Source organism: Hydractinia symbiolongicarpus, chromosome 8 (assembly GCF_029227915.1).
Source record: "Hydractinia symbiolongicarpus strain clone_291-10 chromosome 8, HSymV2.1, whole genome shotgun sequence".
Taxonomy (NCBI): domain Eukaryota; kingdom Metazoa; phylum Cnidaria; class Hydrozoa; order Anthoathecata; family Hydractiniidae; genus Hydractinia; species Hydractinia symbiolongicarpus.
This window is the reverse complement of record NC_079882.1, coordinates 25,024,503-25,051,269: the sequence shown is the minus strand read 5'-3', so window position 1 is coordinate 25,051,269 and position 26,767 is coordinate 25,024,503. Positions and strand designations below refer to the sequence as shown.

At 32.1% G+C, this 26,767-nt stretch overlaps 1 protein-coding gene across 2 annotated transcripts; it reads left to right on the top strand.

Moving 5' to 3' along the window:
- Positions 1–5,484: 5,484 nt before the first annotated feature.
- Positions 5,485–26,342, top strand: LOC130654910 (uncharacterized). 2 transcript variants are annotated; one of them, XM_057457562.1, is made up of 25 exons: positions 5,485–5,526; positions 7,482–7,545; positions 8,310–8,618; positions 9,551–9,606; positions 10,678–10,954; positions 11,423–11,476; positions 14,265–14,405; positions 14,967–15,140; positions 16,709–17,005; positions 17,517–17,813; positions 18,436–18,738; positions 18,817–19,116; positions 19,356–19,533; positions 20,117–20,247; positions 20,331–20,574; positions 20,810–20,958; positions 21,077–21,367; positions 21,519–21,827; positions 21,909–22,372; positions 23,712–23,806; positions 23,984–24,143; positions 24,418–24,484; positions 24,571–24,833; positions 24,914–25,148; positions 25,341–26,342. In XM_057457562.1, exons 2-25 carry the CDS (start codon positions 7,488–7,490, stop codon positions 25,688–25,690), a joined length of 5,202 nt encoding a protein of 1,733 aa, XP_057313545.1. In that variant the 5' UTR covers positions 5,485–5,526; positions 7,482–7,487; the 3' UTR covers positions 25,691–26,342. The 2 variants fall into 2 exon arrangements, with proteins under 2 accessions (XP_057313545.1, XP_057313546.1); XM_057457563.1 differs by lacking the exon at positions 5,485–5,526 and adding an exon at positions 6,634–6,732.
- The last annotated feature ends 425 nt before the right edge of the window (positions 26,343–26,767 follow it).

The window sequence follows — 26,767 nt, the reverse complement described above, 5'->3', positions numbered from 1 at the left end:
TTGTCTATGGCATCGCATGTTTGAGGTGGCAGTAACCCTTTTTTTAGCTGCCCAAACAACTCCATTAAGTATAAAAAGTTTCTTTACTATTCCTTGATAATATGTACCGTATGAGTTAATCTTCTAATGTTCATGTCATATTAGTATTCGTTTTGCAAATATTTATTGCAAAAACCAGAAATTTGACCTTAAAGATTGTGTTTTCCCCCACTTCAGTCACTTCTCAATTGCAATATTAAAATATTTTTCAATTTAAACGTAGCTCGGATTTAATCCGATTTTGGCCTTATCAGGTTGCTCAGGGGTGCGCTAGTTATATGACAGGGCCGAGCAGTCGGGGTAATTAATGTCTTTAATATTTTTAAAGTAATTTTTATATAGTTTTTAACTACTTATTTTTTTTCAAATACATTCTTAACAAGCATTTTAAATTGGCTGAGCGACAGGGTTTCACAGCCGCTATGCCCCTGTTTATGTTTCCAGCGACTTAATTTCAGATTAAGCAATAAATCTCACGTCAAAACTTTAAAATTAACTGATGTTGATATATACAAAAAATTTCCCTAGAGTCCCCTATTAACACAGATTGACGGAGGAGGAGGAAGAGTCTTCAAAAAAAAGTATTGACGCCAGTTGTGAAAAATCCCTTATTAAATGTCTGGCGGGTTTTACATCTATTTTTGTTTTTCTTCAAATAACTACGTAGATAACTAATTGAATTCTTTTCTCCACGAAAGAAGTAGTCTATCTCGATTTTTTTTTTCACGTCGTGAAGATCCGGCCTTAAATCCTTACGTAAAACCTCCCAATTTATCCTCCCTCTCTCCTACCAAAAAAGGGTTATCAAAAAAAGAAGAAAAACATGAAATCTTGAATTGTCAATCACTGTATTCATCGATTTTGTACTACTGCTGTATTATCTTTGTCAGCTTGTTCATTTATATAAATGTTCAGAGAACAAAGAACGTTAATTTGAGATTGGGAATAATCTTGAATAATCAATGCTTACAGCGTTATTAAAAAGTCTCTTGCTAAAACGATCTCTTTTAACTTCCACAAAGAAAAGAATAAAATACGGAAAACGTGTGTGATATATAAAATGCTTTTGTTGTGTAGACTAGCGCAGTGTGGCTTTGTGTAGTGTATATGTCAACAAAGGGATTTCGCAGTAGAAAAAAAGTGTTATGTCTTCAATATGAGCGTCTAACAGTTATTGATTTCTCCTTTTTTTTAAATCTTTTTATGGATGATATCATCCTTTTAAAAAATTTTCATTTGCATTTTACAAATAAGATTCGTAAAATCAAGAATTTTACATATTATCCAAATTATGATGTCAATGCAGCGCATGACAATTTATTTAAAGGGTATTTTTGTATGCGATATGAAAAACAAAGCAGATTAACATTGTGGCCATAAAGATATAGACTTCCTCGAAAGCAACAGGGCAGCTAACAATACTCCAACTGTCTCATATTTTGAGTTTTTCAAACAAGGCTAAAATAAATCCACTGAACACTACTCGCGAATGATTATCAACTATCTCTTCAGTTTGATGCCTCTACATTTTTCGTTCATTTCTGCTTAATTTCAACAGTCGCTAATTTAATTTTACAACCACCCCCACCAAAAGTATATTTTAGAACCCTCAGAATAGAACTATAATGGTTTTATCATGTTCGAAAAGAAGTTCTTTACCTTCAGTTGATCGAATATTTACATTGTCCAAAAACGTGGTTTCTACATAAACACGTCGTATTTTGATTTCGTGACTTAAAGACTTAGATCTACTCAATTCCTCTGTTTTAGCCTAGCAGGTATAAATGGCTTATAAATTGAAAACAGCAACCTCGGTTATTTGCATGGACCTCACTGCGTTCAATTAATGACGTCACAACCTGGGCCGCTATTTCCCGTAGCGCCTGACTAAACGGTTGATAAGTCATCCATTCTGATATTAAAGTGTCTTGACTATGCACAGCTGTGACGTTTATTCGTGAGGTTTGCTTATACAAATTATTTTTTGAGTGCCGTGGAGATTATGGAGGTTTTATAACAAATACCCTTGGGAAGTTCCGTCAATTATTAAAAAATCAATTAATATTTAGAAAGATAATAGATACTCATTTAATGTTTGATTTGGGAGTTCAAATCTGTTAATTAAATGCCCATTGGAAATAATTAATTTTATATATATATTAATAGCAGTGGGGAATATGGCCAAAAATAATGCTGTGAAGAAATATATGTCGAACTTCGGTAGAAATAGAGACTCTTTATAATTTTTTTGTGAAGCTATAAGAGATGGAAATCCTCAAGATTATAATATTAACATATTCTGTCGCAGCCTTAATTATAGCAGTCCAAAGTGGAGTGATTAAAGTTTCTAACGTTGCTTTAATAAAAGACCAACATCTGCCAGTAACTCACCTTACTAAACAGTTGGAACTGGAAAAAGACGAGTCTGAAAAATCAGAAGTTAAAAAGTTTCAACTAATGATGTACTTACCAAACACGCAAGAGAAAAATTACTGCAAAGCAACTTTAAAAGCAATTCAAAAAAATGTTAAGCTGGAGGGTATCGAAAAGATTCATTTGTTTCGACATAATAAATCCTGCATAGGCAATCAGTATTTACCTCTATCTTCAAAAATTCAACTCCATCAAATTTACGATGATGAAGTTAACATGACTTTTATTTATATCATGAAGTTTATCGCTAAAGAATGTGAAAATAAGAATGTAATTCTTGCAAAGGCGAATATATATTTTACCAATGACATCAATGTTTTTGTCCACGCTGGTATCCATAAAGGTGAAGTGCACATTTTAAAGAGTGAACATCTGGTCATAAATCACCAAACAGATGGATATTACGGGACAAACTACGCATTTATCTTCAAAGGACAGTGGGATCTCACGGACGATTATCCTCGGCATTTAGAAGGATCAATCTTCGAGTTAGATTCACGAAAACTTGATAATGAAGAAGTACTAAAAAAGATGTTTGAGATAAATTTGGGAATGATCTTACATTCATCTGATGTCAAAGCTATTTGCTTGCATTGAAACAAAAGCTTTTTGATTTCCACAGGAAGCATAGCATAAAGGGGTTTAGTCGATAATCGTGAATATCATTTCGCAGAATGAATGTTCGAGATATTTAACATTTCAAAACAAAATAAATTTTTCTTCTATGGAATAATGGCAAAATAAAAACTTTTTCAAAAATATTTTTTAAGAAGGTCCGTTTTTAACGCGAACTATTTTATCTTGTAATCTATTTTATTAAAGCGAGTTGCTTTGAAAAATTTTGTTTGTAAAACATTTTATAGGTTGTACAAACTTAAAATGTAAATAAAAATAATTTTTAAGGTATGATAATTTGAGTTGTTGCGGTCATGTTATTTCGATATTACTTTAGACGTGAATGCATTTGTGCAAAGCGTCTTTTATATATCAAGTACCCTTAGCTGTTTTAGAGATCTGACTTAAATGGAGTTTTCGTAAAAATCTTAAAAAAAAGCAAGCTGAACATAATACAACACAATCATAATTTTTTTGTTACCTGAATGCCAAAAATGGCTTAAAAATTTAAAAGTTTCTGCGCCTTCGACAAAAATGGCATAGTGAAGCGTACAGAAAATAATGCTGGCGTCAAAATTTAATTTTATTTCTACAATATTTGGAATATTAAGGAAAAAAATACATGTTAAAAACGATAAACAAAATGTTGATTTTGTGTCATGTTACCATTTTAGACCAAATTTTTCATAATTTTACACTCAGAACATTGTTTCTCTAAACTGGGTAAACAAACTAAAGCTATGTTCTTTCATGTATATTTTTCCTGTAGTTGCGATAGACAGTGGTAACAAAGTGATGCGAAGTCCCTCATATTTTTGTATATTAACCCAGCGTGTGCTTATTAACCTATGGTTATTTCATTGTACAAGGATTTGACCGTAGTATAAAAACTTTGGTATGTTAATCATTTAATAAAAGAACAAAGTGGTATTTCCAACCATATTCGCATACCAGATTGCAAAAGTTTGAACATACCTATTTCACGCTCGCACGCCAATATTTAAGAAACAGATTGAATCTTACCCCTGGATTTTATTTTTCGCTTTTTGAGGGAGCATAGTTTAAAATTTTTAATTTGTCATAACTTTCCTCCAAGGTCATAAGGAGTATTCAGTCCAAATAAGAAACAAAGGAGTCTATGAAACTTTTTGAATATTCTCCAGTTTTACGGTTTAAGAAATCGTTTGTTGACATGTCCCCACGTTGTAGACCTTACTTATTAGCTATTTAAACTCGAAGAATGTTTTTACATGTTGATCATCCTGTGCATCCTATCCTGTTCATCATTTCTCTATCATGATTTTCATTCCCGGTGAGGTTATTTATTACTTCGTGAAATTACTAGAGACGTTTTATATTGGCTAAAATCAATCTTCGCGAATTGTTTTCTTAGTAAATTTGCTTTCTTATATTTGGTAAAAATAAGACCAGCTTAAATAAATTGGTTAAAAAAATTAGAATTACGAAAAAGCCCGTAATTTCGAGAAACATAAACCTTCACATGGTTCAATCGCGAAATATAAAAAAACCTGACTATATCAGCATGTATGTTCTTTTGACGTCGCGAACATAAGTCGCCGCGAAAATATGTCGTCGCGAAAATTTACCAACATAAGGTACAAACATAATTGTAATCCTTTGGTGTGAAATAAAAAAAAATTGCGTAATAATAATTTGTTAGGTGCTGTTCGGACAATATCTAAGTAGATATTGTAGAAAAAACCGATTTAGAACTATTTGATAAATTATACATCAAGTGTAATAAAAATAGAATTCTTAACAGAATAGTTAATAATGTATTGTTTCAAAAATTATTTAAAAAAATTTTACCACAAGTAAAAAAAATAATTTAGTTTAGCTACGAATAAAATCAAAACGTTTTAATTTTATTCAACAATAGTTTAGGAAGGATAAAAAATACAGACATGCGATTGGCTTCAAATTTAGCAACTTGTTAAATTTTCATGCTCTAAATTTTCACTTTTAAATAGAATGAGTGAGGCTTTGATGCAACAAACTCAACAGACGAGGACACCCTCGTCCCCAGGCTTTGTTGATTCTCTCATATCAAAAAGGAAAAAAAACCGGGAGCGGGGGTGCAGACGAGGAATAATTTATTGAAAAACTCATAGTGCATTTATCCCTTTTGTGTATTTATCTCTCAAATTAATTATGACTTGCAAGTTGAAGATATTAGAATTGTCAGGGTTGTGCATTTGTTGCCAATACAAAACTAAATATATTTTTTTGCTTTAATCAATCACCAACCAATCAAATTTTATTTATATTTTAATCGGTTCGGACGACACCGTTGGGTCATTTATCTTTTTGTATATAAGTATAAAAAATTAATTTTATTTTTATATGTATTTTAATATACTGAAATCATAAAATTAATTAATTTAAAAAATATATATCAACGCTTCTAATTAACTAAAGGTTAGTTTATTTCAATTTTGGCATCTGATTGTATTTATATTATTACATTTATATATGTATATATATATTTATATATATATTTATATATATATTTATATATATATTTATATATATATTTATATATATATTTATATATATATATTTATATATATTTATATATATTTTGTATTTTTTGTTTGTTTGTTAGCTTTTTGAATTATAATTTCTTAATTTGAGCAATAATATCTAAAAGCATCAAGTTTCAAACTCATTTACTTTAAATTTTGTGTAAGAGGAATTCTAACACAGCTTTATTTTTGTTCTTAAGAAAGACAATCAATTTCTTTGTCTTTGAAGTGCCACCCAGAAATCAATGTGACTGGTAGTTTCCTTTAGCATTTGACTTGTTTTTCCGGCCTATGAACAGGAGAATATCCTTACAAGTTTTTTCATCAAAATTTAAATTAATTTAATCAGATGAAATATATTTTGTTATTAAATTTTTTGCCGGTCCAAAAATGTTTTCATAAAATATAAAAGTTAAGTTTAAAATCAGGAAAAGCTTTTCATATATAATATCATCATCAGTGCTATACAAATGTGAAATTGTTTGCACAAGTAAAAGTAATAAAAAGAGAGAAAAATCAATGAAAATGCAGTAATCGTCATAGAAACAACGGTGTCAAGGATGCACACGTTATCATTGTACCAGTGGTAATTAAATTCTACTTAAGTTACTCGATTTCTAAAAAGCTGCAATAATTTTGTCTCGAGCTTATTGTTAAATAAAGGCTTTTTAAGAACAATTAGGGACGCTTTCAAGCTTTTTCGTTCTCTGTTGTTTGTCCGTGCAAACATTGCTTATAGCACTTTTGCTGATTTTTAAACTTGTTTTTAACTTTTATGAAATAAATATATTTTGTTTAAAATGTTTTTTTGTAATCATTTATGGCATAATTTCCCGATCACAATCTGGTTTCGGTTGCCTTATTTGATATTTAAGTTTGTAGTAAATATGTAATATGCGTTGTAGGAAATAATACACAATAACATCCACATTGTATGTGTCACACACAGACAAAATTAGCGTATTATCACACGGAATAAAATATAGGACGTTTTTGATCAATGTAGCAAAAGTTGGAACTTCATGGAAGATTATTTTGCAAAAAAGACTATCATCACAGCACAATTAATCGATAATGTTGACTCATCTAGAAATTTTAAGTTAGTACTTAGCAATATTCATAATTTTCATACCTTTTTGGACATCTTGACATAGGTTATTTCGTTAAAGTAAAAGTAAACTCTTTCCTTTCTACCAGCGAAACAATTAAACAAGTTTAAATTTTTCCGCAGCAAAAGGTTTTCGGTACAAAATAATACTTAGTCTGTGATATTGCTGATTTGCTTCGATCATTTATTTGCTGAGTGAAAATATCATTCGCTCATCAGAGAAACAATGACTTTAAGCGCCAGAACTTCAAATTAGTTACAAAGATCGAGCTTTTGCTCTAAAATTTGAACAAGAAAAAGGAAACGCAATTTCAGCCAGTCAGAGAAAAATATAAGCTTTGTTTTGCACTAAAGACTTGACAAATAATTAAATATTGTACCTATTTCTCGGTAGAAATTTTAAATATAGCATATGTGCGAATTAGCCTGCAGCCTGAGGCTAGTGTGCATAAATATCTAGCACTCTGTTGATTAGCGTCAGAATGTGTTTCTTTTCACATAAAACAGGCATATTATTATGTAGTCTTTTTTAAATATTCCAAACAGCATACATTTCGTGCAGATTAGCCACTCACAGTGCGGAAACCTCAAACACAAGTCCAAACAGCATACATTTCGTGCAGATTAGCCACTCACGGTGCGAAAACCTCAAACACAAGAGAAATATCTCTACAACTATATAACCCTTTGTGAAATAAAATAATCACTGTTCGATAACCAAATGTATTTTCTTTATTTAGTACATTATGCTCTTCCTGTTGTTGTGCAGCGTTGCACTTATCAAAGTATCAAATGCTAGCATAGGTACGTGGTACATTTACACGAATTTTTTTATAAAAAACTTGTTTATACAAAACCGAGTAGACTAGGAGCTCCAAAATTATTAGTAACTATAGCAGTTTTTTTACTCAAGAAAAAATGATAGTGTTGCATAGGTAAGTAAGTAAGAAAGTAACGGGAGGTTAAACGTCCTTGGAGATTCCATCCTAACAGCCGCTTCCTATTGTAAATTTGTAACATTACCGCCAGAGATACGTACAGCATTACTCTAATTTGCTTGCCACACAAGCTGGTTCGCCGTCAGTAGATGGCTCCAAACGGGCTGACAACACTACATTTAAAGTGCGCTAGATCCTTATGATTACAAGTCGAGTGTGCTACCACTGTTACCACTGTTTGTCATAACTTAATTTTTCCCTAGTTTATCTGGAGTTAATTTCCACAATTCACTGTCTTTTTCCAGATCTTATTCGTATGTTTTTCAGTATTCTTACCTATTTTACCCTTTAATTTACCATTTTAGTCTTTTCTACCTTTATACTGTTTATGTTTTAACAGGACAAAAACTGATAACAGTTTCTTTATATATAAGTTTTTTATCCTGTATAAATTTTCGCAAATAAATAAATAAATAAACTACCCTGGTTTAATCCGGAAGCAATGTAATAGACTGAATTATACGAAAGCTGACTTAATATATCCCCCATCCCCCTCTCCTCTCCCCCTAGCTATAAACCTGAGTTTACCAAACCTTGAAGCTTTTCTATAATGCATTCTTTAATCTTTAGGAAATCAAAAAGAAGCTACAGAGACAATATATATAAAGATTCTGGCTGACACAAGTGAAATACTGGTTGCATGGAATGATACAGTATTTAATAATGGGCGCAAGTTTTCGTCATTCGAATCAGTTGAAATATCTTATCAAGACGCGGAAGACGACGATGCTGTGCAGACCAAATTGGTGATACCTCGAGAAGATCATGGAACTAAAATTTCTGTTGATACTTCTAAAGTTTACATATTTTTCATAAGATATATGACTCCTAGTTCCAAAAGATGCTTTCCAATACTGGTTGTGTCAGAAATTGGAAACAGTAAGTAACTTTTTTTTGTGAATCGGTTAAGCTGAATGAACAGGGAAATTTGTGAATTACATTTTTAAAAACTTTGTATCTGTATTATTATGAAAACAATTTAGTTATTGTAACAAATGATTCCACCACTACCAGTTTTTTTTTTACAACTCCTACTCCCGAAATGCTGCTCCAAACGCCTTAAAAATTGGTGGCTTTTTCTATTTTACTATTTGGGAACTTTCTATAACAACAATTTTTGAAACACATATATTTGGATTACTTTTTGCATAGTCCAAAAAGGTATTATTATAAAAAGGTGATAACATTTAGCAAACAAAATTCAGGGGCAAAGGAATTTCAGAAGAACAATGATTTCATAGTAAAATTGCTAAAGTAAGCAGATTTTATCCCAACAAATCAATTTCTTTTATGGTATAATACATTCCTGTCAAGTTTTTCCAAAACATACCTCAAATGTTAACTCCAGCAAAAAAATAAGTTCTCAAGATTTTTGACTTGTCGTGATGCTAATTAATGTATGACATCATGTATTAGAAAAAAATAGGTATTTTTTATTTCAAGGTATATGGTGATGTGAATATGTCTTCAACTATCCAGTTTGATATTTTGAACATATTTACATAAATATTAATATTTAGTTACCCTTATTATCATTCATAGCATCAAATTGATAATGTCATAATTCCCAATACTTAGCTAAACAAAAGAAATAAAACTCCAGCAAAAGATAACTACGATACCTCATTATTGCACAGTTTTTATTGCACACTTTTTTTATATCATATATATGACTATTCTTTTCTTTTCCAGTCTTACATAAATTACCAAAATTGGTTAAAAAAAATTAAGCAACCCTTAAGCAACCTTAGATCTAGACATTGACTAAAAATATTAAGAGACGGCATCTTATTGTCATAAACGTATTTTAGATAAGCGCCGTGATATTGGAGTGTATGATCTTCTTATAAAGGCAAAGCCAAACGTAGTAAGTTATAACCTTCATTTATTGTTGAAATATTCTCATATAACAAACACACACGCGCGCATCCCATCTCTTCAGTTTCCATCAAGAAATTAAAAAAGTTGGTGTATTTTTTGCGCATGTTTTAAACTTAAGACTTACCTCACACTTGAAAATAAGTTGATTTCGTATGAAAAAACGTGAAAAGTTGTGCAGGAAATGTTTATTTTTTTTGAAGAATCTTTATTGGATCTCAAGATTTTTAACTTAAGTGTATTAATTACCTTTTTACGGCTACACGGCTTAACAAATACAATCCCTCGTGTTTCTTCTGCTTCCTATCCAAAACAAACTTTCGATTTTACTGCCATGTTTTATAATTTGCAGACCAGAGTTAAAAAAAGCATACAGAAAATATATACATGTATACATGTATATATATATGTAGCAAATCATAAAAACGTAATTATTTATTACCAAGTTGTCTACTTTGGTGCAATAAAGTGGGTATAATTTTTTGTACTTTGACCTCCTGGGTGGTTTTGTTATTACACAAATTGAAATAAAATGTGAGAAGATAGAGCGCAACATCAATTTACTTGACCCTTTAACATTTTTACATGGCTGGAATGCATGACAAGATATTTATCTTAGCTTGTAAAAACATATAAAAACAAATAAAATTAATAAATTGCCTCTGGAAGACAAAAAGTTTAACAAGGTATCTACAAACCTCTTTCCCAATAGCCACAGCTCATTGAGACCGTCCACTAGGCATGCTTCCTTTGCTAGAACTTCACGTTGTACTCAACAAAGGAACCGCTAGGCGTATTCGAAATGATGTAGTCGAACTTTACGGCTTTTAGTTTTTTAGTTTCTTGTATTTTAATACTTATTAATTTTTTTAAAGATTTTGATTATTATTACTCTTTTAAGCCTGTGGATAAATCCATCCGGTCCGCCTGCCTCCTATATATCTCATTTCGTGTTTCTGTAACACAAATTTCGTTGCGCTTAAACAGACAGACGGAATACGACTACTATTACAGGGAATTTTAAAATTTAACTAACTACTTACTTTTTATTGTCTTGTAGGACTGGGGATACCATGGGGACAGAGTTAATCAAGGGGAAACAGTTTACACTGGGATAGCTTCAGGATTAGACGATCAAGAGTTATTATCGGTATTTAGTTACCACAAAAGGTACAAAGCCTTTTTAGTGGGTATGAAACGGACTACAGCTGGATCCCCTGTACTGTGGGATATGCTCCATAAAGAATGCAGCACATTTCAAGCATGTTATTCCAACCAATGGAAAAAAGAAAATCCTATCAAATCGATAAATAACTTTTTAGAGTTATATGGAGAAGGTAAAATTATGCTTACTCCATATAATAATAGTAAGAATGATTTTTAACGTACACCTTAAGTAGTAACAGCTTATAAATAAATTTCTCCAATCCTTCTACCTAAACGGCGAAGAAATTGTCGCAAAATCTAACCATTGTTATTTTAGACAAAAAATAAACAAGAAATATACATGGCGGTAAAAGATGACTAAATTAAAAATAATAAAATAATATATGCATTAATTTATATACTATATATATACTATCGCTGGGAGAGAGAGGGGGGGGGGGGGTAATCGGGGACAAAATAATTTGTTTAAAAAAAAAAATTTCACCGACAAATCTTTCTCTGGTAAGGTTTAGTTGTAGTTTATTTTCCTTTGTTAGGTGTGAGAATTTTAATGATACAATTTTTTTTATTCGAATATAGCTTTTATCAATTATAATTAACAAAAATATTCCTAATACTTATTTTCTTATTTTTAATAGATGTTCCCGATAAGCAACATTACAAAGATGGCAAAGTATTTGGTTTTGCAGCTGGTAAGAAATCTTTTTTTTGTTAGGAGAAGTGGGAAAAAGGAAAGCTATGCCGTCCTTAAGTCCTTATCTATTATATTTCCTAATAGATTGAAAAAAGGTATGTTCTTAAAAAATGTAAGTTAATAGGTATCAAACATACGATGGCCCCTATGGCTCACTTCTCTTCTCAATAAAAACACTTCTCTTCCTAGTCAAAACACTTCTCTTCTGTATAAAAACACTCCTCTTCTGTAAAAAACTTCTCTACTTTGATACCCAAAGTTCTCTTCCGTTCGAAACACTTCTCTTCCAAGTGCGAAACACTTCTCTTCCATAAGCTCAAAAATTTCCCAGACTGAATCTGGTCCTTAATATATGAATTTATCCAGATCTTGTGTATGAATAAATGACACACCCCGGGCCCTGCGCATAGGAAATTTTGGACCCAGTAAAGTTTGCATAAATTCTTACGGGGGCATATTAACGTTTCTACAAAATTAGATTTTTCGCGGGAAAAAACTTTGCGAAATTTCAAGCTATATTCTTATAAGGTCCCAGAAGCGTAATACGAGATTGCTTTTTTTTTATCTAGTTTCCACTAACTTTGAACTTTTATAATTGCGATTCGGCGAAACTAGAAATTGACCCTACTTTATCCGGGAATAAACATTGATTGTGATGTCTGTTAGGCACAGAACTCGTGGTTTACAAAAACCAAGATATTTTTTTTGCAGCAACAAACATTGTGATCTTTGTTGGGAAAAGAACTCGTGGTTTTCAAAAAACAAGATATATTTCTAAAATCCAAGCATTTTACATTGTTACACGTGTTGTATTACATATATCTTTCTACTGCACAAATCAAGGCGATATAATAATCAATAGCTTCATAAGCTGTATCTGGCTTAAGTTTGGAGAAACCCTCCATTGGAAGAACTGTTTCCGCAAATTCAATAAATTCAGGCTCATTATCGTGATCTGGTACAGATAGTTCGCTAAACTCTTCTAGCTCATTAAGATCTAAAGTTTTTTTTAAAAGACTCGCAACCATATAATTCTGGAACAAAGTACAATGTATCAGGCCTTTCACAGGAAGCAGTAGCACCTTCGCATGGGGCTAACAGATGTTGATTCCAATAAATCGCAAATTCATTAAGGTCCTTTCTGATCAAATCAATAAAGCAGTAGCGTACACATTCAGCAATGAGTGCATCACCAGCAGGGACTGGTCCCGTGTAATAAACCTCACAAAAGGTTAAAACTACGGACCAATGATGTAAAATTGCGGACCAGATTTTAAAATTCAAGTTGTAAAGAGGTACATGCAGAGAAGTGTTAAGTGCAGAAGAGAAGTGTCAAAATACTGAAGAGAAGTGTCAAAATACAGAAGAGAAATGTTTCGTTGTATAAAAGAGAAGTGTTTTTGATTTGGAAGAGAAGTGAGCCATAAGGGCCATCGTACAAACATTTACGACAATGCCATTAGCAAATATAGTTAAACAAAAAAGAAAGACATTTGATTTTTTACTTTCAAATAAAATGTATTATGCTGATCTTTACTTTAAATAAACGTTCCATTGATAAATAATACATCATAAAATCTCTAAAAAGTGTGCAGCTTAAATATTCTTGTTAATTTTCTAACTTTCCAGTTCCCGTTCCATATAATAGTGTTTCATACAAAGCCCTCGGTCGTTCTTGATGACTCGTATCTGTTTTAGTAGCTCGTGGTCGCTCGTGGTCGCTCGTGTTTCGTATATGTGGCTCGTATTTAGCTCGTGCTAGATCGTATAAACTTTATGTGGCTCGTAGTCGCTTGAAAGTTTGATTTAACGAGAACTACAAGTACTTAAATTGAAATGAAGCTAAACTAGCAAAAACTCATCGAAAACTACATGATATGACAGGTTTAAAGTTAGTAAACAAACATTTTACAAAAAATTTAACCTGCATTTATGAAACGTTGACTGCATAAACTGTGTATTTTCCGTCAAATCATATTGGCTACCCTGAAAAATGCGGAGATGTAATTGGTTTAAAGAAGTCACGTGACATTTGCCGCACGGGAGAATGTGTGTTTTCAAACAATCGCACTTTTTTTGTAAGAAACCTAAATTTCAATTAGGCTGAGCGTGCTTTAACACTTTATTGCCTCCAATTATCCTTATTTTCTTCCAAAAGTAGAAATTTACGGATGGTGATAAAGATTTTATAGAACCGGAAGTATATTACTTCACGCAAAATGGTACTACAGGTAGCGAGACGCACGCAATGCGGTTTAAAAAAACAGACGAACCCGTGGATTTTTCATGGGTCACCGACTAGTTTGTATAAATTTATGGTGATTAGAATTGGGTCTGGCAAAGACTTTTTATGACTGAAAATTTTAATATTTCATACCCACGGTAATCTCTGTCGCTTATTAGTACATCTTCTCCCGCAACAAGATAGGCGACGTGCGACCTAACGTTTTTAGATGTTCCACCGAATATCAATAAAAAGTGTGGTCTAAAAACTTGAATGCAATGAAAAGGCTTTATCAAAAAATAAAATTAGGTTAAAAAACAAAATAATTCATTGAAAAATAAAAAGGTCTGTGTTTTATCGAGTTTTGCCAAAAATAATGGACGGATATGATTCGCATATCCGTCCATTAATGTTCCCTCGCTGAGCGGGCGAAAACTACATAAGTATATAGATTACACAATTACACAATGCGTCAGTTTTAAAAATACCAAATTTTAGCATAACGACTCTAAAAAATCTTACAATTGCGCTCAAATTTTTATTATTGCTAACCTTTATTTAGACAATAGAATTCGATATGGTACGTATTCAAGGAAAGGAGGAGCTTATTTATATTTTGGATTTGGAATACATAGATCCCCGTATGTTGGTTTTTGGGGTGACAAAAATGATGACAGCACTCCGTTTTATGGTTACTTTTTAGGTAGGAAATTATTAAAAAATTGGGTATTTTAACCCGTGGAAGAATCCACAAATTTATTATGCTTCTTATCACAAAAAGTTTGTTGATAATTTCTTTAAGAAAACTGAAATAGAAACGTTTTGACAAAACCCGTAAGAGGATCAACCTAAAAATATGTTCTTATCACAAAATGATTTGTTGTCAATTTTCTTTAAAAGAAACAAACAATCAATTAAAACTTTTGAACGAAATGGACAACAACAACAACAACATTAATACCTGTGACTTTACCCGCACAGTAATTTATAAAAAAAGCACTCCTTACGATAATTTTAAATTGCCATGCAATAAAATTCCCAACTAATAATATTATTTTATCACGTGAATTATTCTAGCCAATTAAAATTGGACACAAAACGTTTATAAATTACAGAACATTTTTAGTGGGGATTTATTATAGACGTTTGTAAAAAAATTGTAAAAAATACAATGCACTTTTGTAACAGACAGTATTATTATTAAACAAAAATTGCAACACTCCAGATCTTAATTTTTTCTGACACTATATACCGTCTTTTTTAGGACAACGAGAAACAGATTTCATAGTATCAACATCTAACGAATGCATATTTACAGTGTGTGGTATAGGATTTCAAATGCTTGTGCATGAATGCAAGATTTCACATGTGCCTTGGAATGAAATATTTTGCCCACCTGAGATGACTGATATGACATGCATCGAAAAAGAATGCCCATGTAAGTACACTTTTACACATTATAATCATTATAAAATCAGTCCTTTATGGAAATCCACTCTACTCACGCCTGCAAAAGAAAACATGTGACAATACTCTTTGATATCTAGATGACCTGTAGACAGCGATTTTTTCCAATGACAATAAATTATTTAATTATTTTAAAATTTTAAAATTTTAACCAGAAGCAATTTTAAGTGAGAGAGAAAGGAATTTAACGAAAATAGAAATCAAAGAATGTCAAAGCCTGCGTTTTTGAATGAATAAAATGAAACATATTGTACCTGAAATATTATACCTGATCCAAACAGAAAAAATGTACACCTGTGCAGAAAAAAGAGAAAAGTAGGCAAGGAGGGACTTGAAAATATCAAACCACAAATATTATATATTGTGGATTAAGTTTTTGTGGATAATTTTCAACTTCTAAAAAATGTATTAAACAAACACATACATTAAAACCATAACCCCTAGCAATACACCTTACAATACACCCGAAGTTCATAAATTATAATAATTATGACGTCATCCAAAATTTTATAATGGTTTTGTGCTCTTCAAATAAGGATATTCAAATAGAATTTTAAATTATCATGACAAAAAAATGAAGTTCTTAGGGCAATATAATATTCTAGTTGGATTATATTTAGATTTGAAGAAAATAATTCGATATATTTATATATACTTTATATATACTTCTATTGTTCTTAAATTAAAATAATATATATGGTCAGACCTTTTTAACCAACTGTTAAGGAAATATTAGGATTTAAAGCTTTTTTGATGACGTCATAAACCCGGAGGTTCCACACCAGGCGGGTTTGCGTTGTAGACTAGTTATCCGTTTTACCACGCTATTTAAACCGTGTTCACACAATGCGGATAGAGAACTAATTTCGTGCTGCATAGCGTGTCTGTCCTTAGGAAACTGAATCTATCCGATATGCGAGACGGAATGATTCCCTTCCCATGCAAAAAAGTGAAATAATTTCGCTCCGACCCTGGAACAGCATCGTGTGAACAAAACCATTGAAAACAAGGGCGAAATTAAAAAAGTAAACAAACATGTCAAGTTTGTAATAGAAGTATTAGGTGATTGACTTTTTATGTCAGTTTTTTCCTGCTTACCTGGTATCTATCTGCAACGTCTGTACATGGCCTTAGTCTTGTTTTGCATACTATCGTCAATGGAATTCGTTTTTCTTGGTTAAAAATGCAGAACCATTCAGTATTACCACACATACCAAGATTAAGGGTATTAATACAAACGTTTTACTGATTGGTGAAAAATACTGCCCGTCCAGCTTTTTCTGTGTTTTGTGTTATAATTTCTTTCACTCTAAACTTACGCACTTCCAGGAGGTTTGGATGAATTTTTTTTTATTCTTCAGTCAGCAGTAAATGCATTTTTTTGTTTACTAAATTTATGAAACTCAACCTAAAAAATTTCTTATTTGTTTATTTATTTTTTATCTATCTGAAGTTCGAAGTTTGGATTGCGTTTCATCCTGATAAAAGTTGTTATGCTATCTGTTTGGTTACTGAAATAATTGTTTATTATTATTATAGTTGACACCCCTCAGAATTTTCGTATTGAAGCCCGTGAGCCAACATCTATTCACCTTAAGTGGGATGCTTATGATCTGAGCGGTTTGCATGCACCAGAAAATTTCATATTCAAAATAAAAGTATATGGCATTAACGATGTGCATCTTCAGACTCATGATAGAACAAGAGATTACACTGGAATAATCATTTACAACCTCAATCCGTTCTCAAACTATACTTTTAGTATAGAAGGATTTTCTACCATGGGAAATGTTAAAGGGAATTCAACATCGATTTCCTCAAGCACTAAAGAAGGAGGTGAGTTAATTAGTTTTTTTTTTGTTAATTATGAACAAATGTTAAAAATTACTAAATTTTTGTCTTATAATTGTTTAATTTATCGAACTTCCTCTGTGTATAATCGCTCGAATGAATCTTTTCCCCTAAAAATAGGTTTTTAAAATTACATATTATTAATTACCCTTCTACATGCGTCAACAATTCTTCTCTTCTTTCCCACATTAACTTTCTATGATTGTCATTTGCGGTCATAACTTGTTTAAAAGATCCTGGATCTTTGAGCTTGTATGCAGAAACTGATTTTTGACATTAGCTATATTCTTTTTTGAGTTTATTTATTTTTTGATAAAGAGATGGAAAAGAAAAACACGAAAATCAATGTGGAAATATTGTTTACAAATAAAGTTTGCAAAATGAAATTGGTCTGAAAACAGATCTGGAAATTGTCTGCTTATATTTGTTTGAATGGTATATCATAACTCAAAATAAATTTCGTTTTTGTTTGATGTTTTTGCGGTAATTCTTTTAGTTCCAAATGGCGCTGCATCATTTACCACAGCAGAGTCAATTAATTCGTCATGCATGGAACTAAGATGGGACCACATTCCAGAAGTTAATGTTTTGGGTAACCTGCGAGGTTATGAACTAACATATTACATTACAACGGACTCTTTAAATAAGGTGGATGTTGAGACGGGATTGGTTACAGAGTATATGGTTTGTGGTTTAGATCCTTTCACCGAATACGGATTTAAATTACGAGCAAGAAATAGTGATTATCTTTCAGATAAACACGACTACATTCAAAATAGAACAGCAGAATCAGGTATGTAACTGCGCCCGTAGATTTATGAATAAGAAACGCTTTTGCAACAAGAACAATTCTTTTAAACTTGTCAGGCCGGAACCTTTCAGGCCTAACATCAATACCAACGTGCTCTCTGATAAAATGTTTGAACGCTATAACACAATCACCGAATTGCATTACCATCGAGATCACATAGTGTGTGGTGTTGGCCTAGAAAACAATGCATACGGGTCGAAAAAAAATATCAAATTACATCCAATACAACACATTTGAATAAATAATCAAAATAAAACATGGAAAAATATGAATGTCTGATAAAGCGATCTGATTACCACTCTTTGTCTAAAATATGTCTTTGTTGTTAATTTTTTGGAATCTATATCCCCTCTTTTTGTAGCACCTGAGAGCTGCAACTGCATTGAGACCCTTTTGCAGGACCCTCAATGATACCAGTTCCTTAAGGACCCGAAGCGGCTATAATGGTCAAATATTGTTATTTAAAATAAACACTTCGGGGGAAAATCTGAATATTTTGCCACTTTCTGCTTTGTAATAATTTCTTGATTTCATTTAAAGTTCGAGAAGGATGAAAGGGTATAGATAAATATAAAAGACTAACATAATATGTTTATTTTATTAGTTCCTCTGAAGTTTGAAAGAGATGTATGGGGAAGCGAGACTGGTTCATATTCTCTCAAAGTTGAATGGCAAGAGTTAAAAAATACAAGACAATGGCTTGGTTACCCTTACCGATATCATATATACTATCGTCGTGCTGGAGTGTCTGAATTTACAAAAGAAGTAGTTGTCAATGCAAGTACATTTGAAGTTGAAATTGATGGTTTGGAAGGATACAGAGAGTATGAAGTAGCTGTAGCTGCTGCTACAACAATTGGTGTTGGACCATACAGTGACGTTGAGGTGATAAAAACTGGTGAAGCACGTAAGGATGGAAATAAATATTTGTCCTTAATAAATGAACGTTGGTGCCAGTTTTTTCAACAGTTTTATTTGTTTTTAGCGCCGACGGGACCACCCCAAAATGTTACAGGCGCGTATAATGACTCTCGCAGTATTCACGTGAACTGGACTGAGCTGATTGAGGAAGATAGACGAGGAATAATAACTAAATATCTTGTTGTTTGTACCACACTTGATCTTGTAGAAATGGAACGTCGAAACGTGTCAAGTGACGACATTCGAACAACCATATTTGGAGGACTCGAAATCTACACACCATATTTAGCTACCGTGGCTGGATACACTGTTGCTGGACTTGGACCATTTAGTGGGCCAATCACTATATGGACAGATGCTGAAGGTATAATATTTTTTAGCGTTTCTTCTTTATCTATATCTACAATGTAAAGTTGACATTTCATAATATAATTCATAACGGGAAGGGGCTTTAACTTTTTACTTGATTCTGTATTGTTTGTGGTGAAATGCAAATATCTGTTATAGGCCACGCAATACAATATTCACCAGTTTGCGTTGCCTAAAAGTAAAATACATATCGAAATGCTTTTATTTTTATTAATACCTTACCACACCTTTTAGCACCATTCAGAGGACCTTACAATCTTACTGGTTACAACACAAGTTCCACATCGATATACATTGAATGGGATGACATATCTGAAATGGAATGGGCTGGTGTTATTGGGCATTTTCGTCTAACTATTCAATCGCTTGAAGATCCAAAGGATAAAAATATAACAAACATTACACGTAAAGGGTTGGTTAACATTTTTGCCAACTGATTCATGTTTTTTTAATCCTCTTTAAATTTAGTCGACTGATAAAATTGCGAAAACCGTTTTCTTTCAGTGCGAAGACAGGGAGTTCAGATACTTAGTAAATCATGCCAGACACTACCTTAGGCTATTGCTTAATTAATCGATTGTTATACTCTATTGGCTTTCGTAGCTCAATCAGGAGCTATTAGTGCTCCCGGTTCTTCTTTATAAGACCCTTATTACCAACAGTACCAATATACACTGAAAAGTCTGGGTAAATCATTGTTTTTAAAAAAGTACAGATAGAAGGTAGGATATCTGAAATTAAAGAAATAAAATACAACTTTCCCGAATTAGTTTTCTTTGATGTACCGCTGCTATTTCTCAACTTTTTTTAAACAAAATGAATGTGATTTTTGAAATTCTGACCTGAAACTTGATAAAGGGAACATCTTCAGATTCATGCAAGAACCAAACAACCTGTTACAACAGAGTTTTAAAATTGTGTTAATTGATCTTTGCTCAAAATTGAGTTTTTTTTAATACAATACATTCGATCAATATCTTCAACTTATTTTTTAGGAGCGAAAATTTTTTTACCTACGAAGCAAAAGATTTGATATATTTTACCGTCTATCAGATTGAAGTCGTCTGTTTCAACACTAAAGGAGTATCGCCTGTTTCAAATATTACTGTTATTACAGAAGAATCGTGTAAGAGGACAGTATTTAATTCTCATTCTATTATTTCTAATATATTACTTTTGTTTCAAAGTGTTACTTTGTAATCTATTTAGGGTCAGTCATCCCTCCTCCAAGTATTCATGCTGTTGCAACAGGTTTTAACAATGTAAGCATTTCATGGGAATATCCTGATGAGAAAAAAATCCCTGGAACCATAAGGGGCTACACAATAAGATTGCTGCCAATATATACCGTGGAAGACCTAACCATTGGAACATATTCAACACGGCAACGGAGATCGACCTCCAATGAACTGTGTGCTGATGGACAATATTGTGCTGGCTTACAGCTGCAAATGTAGGTTCTTGTTCTTTTTTGTTAACACTAATTGTGTATTATATTTGACAAGTGATAATAATCGCTATAACACAAACATAAAGACCAAAATGAATTCAATTATTTTTTTTCTTTGAAATACTGATTAAAATTTCAATTAACTTGTTTATTTGAAGACAGTTAAAGAAGAAGACCACAAATTAAGGACAATTTGTTGTAATAGATTATCTGAATATATGCTTTGTATTTTACGTAGGGATAACATTACAGTTTCCGGTTCTGGTACGGTTAGCTTTAATACCAGTGGACTTAGAGGGTATACACATTATAATATCAGTATTTCTGTAGACACCAAGTTTGTTGGCTTAGCTAGTTCACCTATACAAATTTTCACGCCTGAAGGAAGTATGTATAACCAACATTTGTTTCTAAACAATATTTTTTATGTTATATTTTTAAATTATTTCAGTTCAAGATAAATATAAGAGGTTGAAATTTTATGTAAATAATTGCTTTTTTCTAGCACCTTCAATGTCGGCGTTCAATTTCACCTGCGAAGGAGTGAGTTACAGTTCTCTCTTATTACAATGGAAACACTCTCCTCCTGCCTATCTGGAAGGTATTCGAACAAAGTATATGATTTATTACCAATTTGAGAATAAAATAGTGAATGAAACCCATGAGCCATATAAAAGAAGAATGGAGTTGTTTTTCTTAAAGGCGAACACAGAATATACAGTATGGATGACTGCTTTTACCAGTGCTGGAGAAGGAGCGTCTACTGAAAAGTTGAACTGTTCCACATTCGAAACTGGTAGGTATAAAAATGTTTGCTAGGGTGCGTGAAATTAGCAAAAAAGATAGGGAAAAAAGATCTTAAAACACACTGACCAACCGTTTAAACTTATACCTTCTTATATAATCTACATATAACTTCTTATGTTACTCTTTTAATTTTAATTTAGAACCAACTGCAGCTCCAACCAACGTAACTGCAACAAGTTTTCACTATCCATATGCGAGTTTAATTCAATGGGAACACATACCAGATGATCAATGGCAAGGATCTAAACAGGGCTACACTGTCTTTTATGAGAAGTTATCCACTGGTGAAGTCGATGTTGGGGATGGATGGATAAAAACTACAAGAGTCGATGTCCCTTTAACAACTTCTTATTTTCTCGAAGGTTTAGAATTGTATAGTGTTTACAGAGTACGCGTAGCTGCAAGAAGTAAATCAGGTGTTGGGTTCAAAAGCGATCCAGTTCAACTTGGTGCGTTACAAATGTATTAAAAAAGGGTTCATTTGATTATCTGAATAAAGTTTATTGACTTTTACAATTTATTATATTTAGAAACATGCCATGTTCCACAAGCAAAGTTGATACTCAATTACATGATATATCCACCCTATGTTGATTATCCAAAAGGTAACAGTTTACGTCCAGAGGGTATTTTAATGGATTTAACTGAACAAATGCTGCTAACATGTGCTCACACTTGCATTTCATTCAATGAAAGTGTTTACATCTCTTACAATCGCGTTGATTTGGATTCATTCAGCGATATAAAGAATTTTACTATAAACGGTACTGGATTGCAAGTTCCCAGAATGGATACCGGCAAATTTACTCCTGATTATTCTCTTGTTACAACCACAACCAGTCCAGGATTTATTCTTCTTGAAACCCCTGACAGCCCCGTACAGGCAGCTACGAAAGTTGAAGATGGTTTACTTGATGGAGTCTTTTCAACATTGCCTATTTGTGCCCTTTATTTTGTCATAAACTGGTTGTTCGGTGCAATGTTTTGGTTTTGCGTGAGTATATATTCCCATAGTTCTTTAAAGTTACTCTGATTCAAGGCTTAAGGCGCCTCTAATAACGTAGCTACTACTATATATATATATACGTCAAATTCCATATCATGTATTTTACTCTTAACTTTCTCAATAACCCTACCTTCACCTGTTCTTATAGCTCTGTAAATCTGTGATAGAGTCATTGTATAACCTCTCACAACGTCTCTTCAGGTTGTTCATAACGTGACATTTGTAACAAAATAAGATTATTCATTAGCATATTCGTACGAACTAACGACTTTGTCATTGTGTGTAGCTGACTCTGTAGTTGCAATGCGAACGTCTTTTTTTATATGAGCTCTTCCAGATTAACTATCGTAACAGTTTAGCAAAAAATATCGTGTAAGATAAAGTAGAAAAAAATAATTACAAAAATCCCATTCCGTTAGTTACAAATTCAGTTAACTATTCTATAAAAATGTCACAAAGTAACACACAACAAATATGTTTTCAGATACATTTTTCTAAATGTAGGTTCTACAAGATAAGAATAAAATCTAAATATATTCGGCATGGAAAATTACTACAATAACTTTAAACAATGCTAAAAATTAATTACATCTTTCATCCATCGGTTCTCACAGTTGCTGTGTCAACATCTAAACTATGCGAGTGTGGCAGAAATACGTGGCGTACAATATCAACATTTCGATTACTTTTTTTGTCTTAGCGCATTTTTTATAAAATACGCAATACAATTGCGTATGGCTAATCGGTCGAAAAAAAATACAAGTTAACAATATTTTAAAAATTTTGTCAAGTTATCATAAGTCGTCTTTAGTTTTTTGTTAATGTATAATAAAAAATTATAAACCCGTTTCTCATGTTTTATTTTGCCACAACGCAAATTTTTGAAATTTCTGCTGAATGGTACATAAAGTACCAACAGAAAAGTGTTGCAAGAAGGCGAAAAAAGCAACAGACAGTGTGTCGCTTTATATACACAGAAAACTGTCTTAGAAAGAGGATGATTTGAGCTATCTAAAACATCGTTAACCTTCTTAGGTCTTACTTTGGCACTAACAGCGCTTATAAATTTGGAAAGTTAATTATTTTTTGAGCTTTTTCAATTCACATTCTAACAGTTAAAATACGTCTTTCCTCAATTGACCAACCAAATGCTTTTAAATCGTTCTTTCGAACTAATGTTTTCTGTATTGTTCTTCTCTACAATTTTCTGTTCTGTGAATACTTCGTCGGTTCTCAAATCCTACTTTCCACCATACGCGCTCCACCAACATCAACTTTTATACGATATTATGGTTATCTATTCATTTATTAAAAACTATTCACATAGGAACCAACAAAGGTAGAACATCGAGGCCGTGGAATGTCGTTGGCCGGCATATTTGAAGGATTGTATTTGGCTATCATGACAAGCACTACTGTTGGGTAAGTTCAGTTCTATTTGAAAATATATCTTTTCACAATTAGAATCTATTTCAGTTTCTACGCTTAATATTGTTCATTACGACCTCACTGAAACGACTTTACAATTTTAGACCAAATCAATTTCTTTATTATGACAGACACAATGTATAGGTTAATTTAGGCTTAAATCATATTTAGGTACGGTGACAAGATACCTGAAACCACATCCGGACGTATATACATCGTTTTTTGGACACTTCTGGGTTTGGTGTTAACTGGAATCGTAACTGGCAGTCTTTCATCAGCTTTGTCAGTTGCGTCCATTAATTCAATGAAGCAACAGCTTCCTGATGACAAGGTTCGATTATTTCAGCCTATAGATGCTTTTAAATTTTACTGTTAAATACTTAGTAAATCGTGTAGAAGAAGTATAATCGTTAGTGAATGTTCTCCTTTAACTTTTTATATTCTGTCGTTTGGCTTTGTTGTTTGTTTTCTCGTTTTTATTATTGTTGTAGGCGTTCCCAATATTGTTGCTTTCTAATTGTTAATTTTCTATTGATTAATTAAGGTATGTTAAAATCGTCAATGTGTCTTACAATGTAATCAAGGACTTTTCATGTACTATTTAGGTGTTGGCATTGTATGGCTCCGCAGAGTACACATATGGCAAGAAAAAAATGAAGAAGTTCGATACAAGTAGCTGTTTTTCTTTTCTTTTTTCTTTCATAAAGTTTCGTTTATTATTTACTTCGTTTATTGCTAGTATTACTTTTTTTTGTTAGACGTGACATACTACTCATACGAAGAGCTGTTTGAACCACTGAGAAATAAAAGTGTTAAATTTGCATTGCTTGATCGATATGTTGCTGAAATACTGAAAACCAATTTATCTGAGTATGGATTGATTGTTAATAAAGCATTTGATGTACCAACTGATTTTGGCGTGGCTGCGTTTGGTGAAATGGAGAAATTAAAAGTTTGTGGAGTAAAATTTGCAAAGGAAAACACGGATATTACATCTAAAGCTATCTCTAAACTTCTAGAGGTAAATGAGATTGAAAATTAGTATTCAAATTTTGTCACACGCCAAATACTTCTGTTTAAGTAACGTGTGTGTTGTTATAGGAGCTGGCGAAGGCGAAATCTGGTAAGAATTCATCAAGTTCTTCATCAAGTTCCTCTACCTCGGCAACTACTGAGGGGAGTGTTGACTTGATTAGTTTTCAAGCGCCGCTGTATCAAAAAACATTTAAAATCGTGTTGATTATATGGGCGGTATTTATTATGATCGGTTTGATATATGAAATTTTCAGAAGAAGACGTGTTAATTTCATCAAGAACAAAATCCACACGGAAAGAGGTATGTTGCTGTTTCGCAAAAACTTTATTTGCACTTGCCGTTATAAATTTTAATTCTTTTTTACGAGCGTAAAATGCTGCGCAAACATAATTGTTTATTAATAAAATTGTGAATTAATATATCGTGTTTCCATCACAAAAACCATCGCTTCTCCGCCATAAAAAACATTTTAATTTTCATTTTATTCCGTAGAGCTAAATCTGCTACGGCTAGCAGATTTGCAAAGTTTGGTTAGAGAAAGCAGAAAAGAGTTTCAGGAGATGATTACTAGTGTTGAAGATAAAATTGAAAAGTTAAATTACAAACATGGGAAACAATTGCTAAAGATGCGAACAGAAATATCGAAAAGGTATGGCGTTAACTTTAAATATATAAAACCCAGTGAACTCGGCGTACCGTTGGAAAAGATTCTGGAGTACAAGGAGGATCTCAAAAATAAACCAAAAGACCCCTTCTCGGTGAAGTTTCGAAAGTTCCGAGTGAGCGTGGCAAGTGCCTTTGTGACAATCATCAGATTTTTTAGAGGTAAGAATTTTTCGTGATGACTCAATCCAGTTACCTGATAAAGGTGAAGCGTTATTTATATGTATTGTAAATATTTAAATGAAATTAATGTAATATAATATAAAAAAATCTAAAATAAGTTGGTATATGTATATGCATATACGAGGTACAGTTTAAAGATAACAGAAACAAAATAATTTCAATAGTTCAGTTTCGAACATCTTACAAACCACAAAGAGTTTAAAAAAGATATTCGTAAAGCGTTTATTCTTATCTTATTTGTGGAAGGATCACAGTAAAAAGTCACCAAATTCTGGCCCAGTGACTGATACTTTGCACCCATCACAATTTTTTTGGACTTTGTTTCTTTGCTGAGTAACCTATTTTCTGTCCATTTTTGCTTTTTCTTTTTTTAGTGCATTAAAAAGCAAAACGTCTATAAAAACAGATTACCGATGTTGTATATTTTTAGTTTGTAGTTTGAGTTTTGAAAAAATGTGGTCCCCGATATGCACTCCTTTGAAAAATCCACAACGCATTTTTTGATGCACAAGTTTCGTCAAATTTTAAAGTAATTATTTTGACTTATTATTAGTTATCTATTACAATTTTAATTGATAATATGCATTTGACGACTTTTATTGCACATTTGTAATATAAATAACCAGCGTCAATATAAAATTGACGGCAGTTCTTTTTCTTTTTGTGTTCACATATTATTCCGGATAAATTCAAGTTTCTTGTTTTTCGGTTCATATCTACAGTAGACGTCCGTTAATTCGAACACGCAAGGGACTAAATTATTTGTTCGAATTAACGAATATTTGGATTATCGGAAGTTCAGAAAAAACAAGAAATTTAATAAACGTTTAAAGGTTTTATGCTAATACAACTTTATTACAACTTTACTACAACTTTTTATAAAAATCTTTTTAACGTTGTTTGTTTGGCGATAGGCAAGGCATCCAAATTCCTTGTAAACTTCATTTGATTGGAAATGCCAATTTAATTGATAAATTGAAAGAAATTTTGCCACCATTGATGCAAAAATAATGAATAAAAATAAAAACGTTTTTTTATTTTCTCTTAAGATTTTATTTATCGATACTCGATAC